This window comes from Dendrobium catenatum, unplaced genomic scaffold, assembly GCF_001605985.2.
Source record: "Dendrobium catenatum unplaced genomic scaffold, ASM160598v2 fragScaff_scaffold_938, whole genome shotgun sequence".
Taxonomy (NCBI): domain Eukaryota; kingdom Viridiplantae; phylum Streptophyta; class Magnoliopsida; order Asparagales; family Orchidaceae; genus Dendrobium; species Dendrobium catenatum.
Genome location: NW_021319400.1, coordinates 120,915 through 124,745, shown reverse-complemented (window position 1 = coordinate 124,745; position 3,831 = coordinate 120,915). Strand labels below are relative to the sequence as shown.

At 37.7% G+C, this 3,831-nt stretch overlaps 1 protein-coding gene across 2 annotated transcripts; it reads right to left on the bottom strand.

Moving 5' to 3' along the window:
- Window positions 1-613: 613 nt before the first annotated feature.
- On the bottom strand, window positions 614-1,344 carry LOC110102734 (dehydrin HIRD11). Of its 2 annotated transcripts, none has more exons than XR_002303878.2 (2): window positions 904-1,344; window positions 614-798 (listed from the first exon to the last, which is right to left on the bottom strand). XR_002303878.2 is itself a non-coding variant. In XM_020831227.2 (2 exons), exon 1 carries the CDS (start codon window positions 1,267-1,269, stop codon window positions 958-960), a length of 312 nt encoding a protein of 103 aa, XP_020686886.2. In that variant the 5' UTR covers window positions 1,270-1,344; the 3' UTR covers window positions 614-798; window positions 909-957. The 2 variants fall into 2 exon arrangements, 1 of the variants encoding a protein (XP_020686886.2); XM_020831227.2 differs by having other exon boundaries at window positions 909-1,344.
- Window positions 1,345-3,831: the final 2,487 nt, after the last annotated feature.

Sequence of the window (3,831 nt, the reverse complement as noted above, 5' to 3'; positions counted from 1 at the left end):
TATTGTTTAATTACGGATTTGACTTCTGTTCTATGGTTTGTGTTTGATTTCGCATAGATTATTTTGTGGTTTTAGCGCTATCATGGTAATGATCATTCCTTGGTTACTTTTTGGACTAATTTATCTTGAAATCTATTGCAAACACTGTGTTGCGTACAATTTCATGGATTAACTGCAAGAAGATATAAAATTTGTGATTAAGGATTAGTAATATCTCTTGTTTTTGTTTGCTAAGAAAGAGAAAGCGAGAACTAGACATGTTAAACTTTTGTTTCACTCCAAACAAATCTTGGATACTGCTCTGTTGAAAAGTAGGATTTTCCTATGTGATATCGAATTCTAAAAAGGAAAATTAGGTTTACTTTTGTGTGATAATATAAAATGTATTTGATTTTCTAATTATCATCTTCATCTCAAAATAAATAAAACATTAGTCAAAACTTTGATTAGAATATTGATCAAATTTGTCGCCAAATCAACAAATTGTGTTCTGTTTATAGCAACTATTATTAGCTACATCCAACCAGTTAGAAACGGCCAAATTTTGAGATTCTCGATGTACTGGAGATAAAAAAATTTGGCCAGCCGTGGAACCATATGCATTTGAACAAAATTTGAGATTAAAATATGAAGTCATTAAGATCTTTCTTATAGGGTAGATGATCAGAAGTTCATAGTAAAGATAATACCAAGTACTTTATTACATAGTCATTCATCAGCACCATAACAGAGCTTCTATAAGCAAACACACATCACATATAAGCACTCCCCAATCCATGCCCTAATCCTTCTCTGTTCCTGCAAAAGAAAAAAAAAAAAAAAAAATTCTCATCAGAACAAAAACTACAAAGCAAGACGCAAATCTCCAAACAAAATGAACAAAATAAAAAAAAATCAAACAACCTAACCTCGCAGAAGCAACAAAGAACGCAGATTAGGGATGATATTTTGGGGGATCTAATCGCTGTCGCTGCTGCTGCTACCATGACCGTGGTGCTCGCCCTCCTTCTTGTCCTTTTTCTTCTTTTTGTCCTTCTTATCACCCTTCTTTTCCTTCTTCTCCTTCTCGCCGCCATGGATCTTGTCCTCCTTCTCACCGCCATGGATCTTGTCCTTGATCTTCTCCACGATTCCCTCCTTGTGCTGCTCCCCTTCTTTGTGATGCTCTTCGCCAGAGTGGTGCTGCGCCTCAGCGTTGTGTTTCTCATGCTCCTTGTGCTGATCGCCGCCGTGGAGCTTCTCCCCGATCTTGTGGATTATTCCCGCCATTGCTTGCTTTGTTATCACTCGCCCTTCTCCTCTAGCTCGATTTCGATCGGATCTGGACTGTGCTTTCTAAGCCCTAAACCTCCGTGTTATTTATAGGCCGGAAGGAGCTGAGACTCGTTGTTCCCAGTATTGTGCAAGATTATCCACAAAATCACGGGCTTGCCACAGCAGAATTTGCGATGATTGCAAATAGGGGCAGCCGTGGCATTGTGTGATTTGTGGGTAGCAAAAAAAATGGGTGAGTTTTGAGAGGCAGACCCTTTGCATTTTTCGAAGTGGTTGGGCGGTTGCCGACTACTTGCCACGACGCATTTCCGCGTCGCTAACGTCGAGGCGCAAGGGTAACATTTTTGGTGCAAGTACATTTGCAAACATAAATCAAAAGAGATATTTATAAGGCGATATTTATAGTACTTGTTATTTTCTCTTTCTATTTTTATATAATTAGATCAAAAGATAAATTATATACATACAGAGTGAAGATATTTTTATTAATTATTTTCAAAAAAAACTTAAAAATATGTAGTAAAATTTGTTGTCTTGAAATATTTATGAAGGGTGTAGCGTTCATAAGAGTCATCAGAATTTTTATATGGAAATCCTTTTAGAAAAATCATTGGTCTTGACCCAATTTGAATGAATTTATTAGTATTTGCAGTCGATTACAAATGAGGTTCTTCCTTTTGGGAATGTCTTCGCAAATATATATCATATAGAGTGCATTATATGGCGGGAATTTGAAGAATCAGTATTGACATTTTTGTTTGGTCTGCAGGACCATAGTCGACGGCAACAGAGGTCAAAAAGACCGTTAGTCGGGTAGTGGTAGTCGAAAGGACCATAGTCGGTGGATGACGGATGTCAAAAAGACTGTTATCATGCAACAAAGGTCATAAGGATTGTATTCAGCAGTCGATGAATGTCGGAAAGATCGTAGTTTACCAACATAAGTTGGAATTAAGGACCGTAGTTGACATGTGACGAAGGTCAGAATGATCGTTTTCTAGTGTCAAAGGTTGAAATGATCGTTGTCAGCATGCGAAGGTGGTCATAAGGATTGTTATCTGGTGATGGAGGTCTGAAGGGATCGTAGTCGGGGGGCAATGGAGGTCTAAAAGACCGTAGTTTGGCTACGGAGGTCGGAAGGATCGTAGTCGGCAGGCAGCGAAGGCCAAAAAGACCGTAATCTAATGACGAAGGTCGAAAGGACCGTAGTCGACAGACGATGTAGGTTAGAATGACTGTTATCTAGTAACGGATGTCAGAATGACCATAGTCAGCATCCGACTGTGGCCAGAAAAAACTATTATCAATGGTGGAGGTTAGAAGGATCGTAGTCGGCGGAAGACGATGGTTAGAAAGATTGTGGTTAGGAAACGGAGGTCGGAAAGACCATAGTCTAACTACGCAGTCTGCGGGCAAACGGGGGCCAAAAAGTCCATAGTTTAGTGATGAAGGTCGAAATGACCATAGTCGATAGACGGCAGAGGATAAGAGGATCGATATCTTGCCACATAGGTCCAAAGGATCATAGTCAACATGTGACTATGGTCAGAAACTGTTGTCAGCGATGAATGTCAGAAGGATCGTAGTCTGCGGGCGATGGTGGTCAGAAAGATTGTAGTCACGCGAAGGTGGTAGGAAGGACATAATTGGCGGACAATTGAGGTCAAAAAGATCTTAGTCAGTGACTGGTTGGGAGGAAATCCAGTGACAATCAATGGTTGGGTGAAATTTTGGTGATAATTGGTGGCTAGATAAAAGTCCAGCGATAATTCATGGTCTAGCGGTGGTCGAGGAGGAGCATGGTGGAAAGAGATATATCATGTTTCACTTCCTGTACTCTCTTTTTTTTCTTTCTTACTTGGACCCCGTCATTGAAGAATTATATTATATTTAAAGTTTTTTGGGAGTGGCATGACCAGTAAGTAGGGAGAATATCAAGGGCATGTTGGGCGAATTTGAAATGGACGACCGATATGGACTCCCTTGATTATAAACCATATATCAAGTATTTAAGTGTGTTAATGATGTCAGAATTCAACGATCTTAGTCTCGGTAGATTTGTCTCGTCGAGCCACTCGATTTAATTATAAGCATGTCATATTTAGAAATCGTTTTGTATGTAGTTTATAGTCTGAACCATTCAAATTCACTTTGGATTTTTTATTTGGAACCATTCCGACTCATATTGGGTTGAATTTGGTGTCGTTGGGTTCGTCTTTTTGAGACATTCAGTTCGACTATAAATTTGCTGAAATAAGAGATCGAATGGTCTCAAATTAAATTTCAGAAGTTTTCAACTTAAATTTGCCTTGAAATTCGTGCCCAATATAGATAAAATTTTTTATGATATATCAAAAATATATAAAATCACAATATTATAATATTTTAATAGGTTGTGAAAATCATATCAGACATAAAACAAAAAGGAGAGGTTCAAAGTTTAATGTTTTGATCCGGACTTAACTAAATAATATAATTAATATTAAAATTATTCAATTATAATAGAAATTATATAATAAATGAAGTTTTTAAAAATAAATATTTAATTATCTCTAT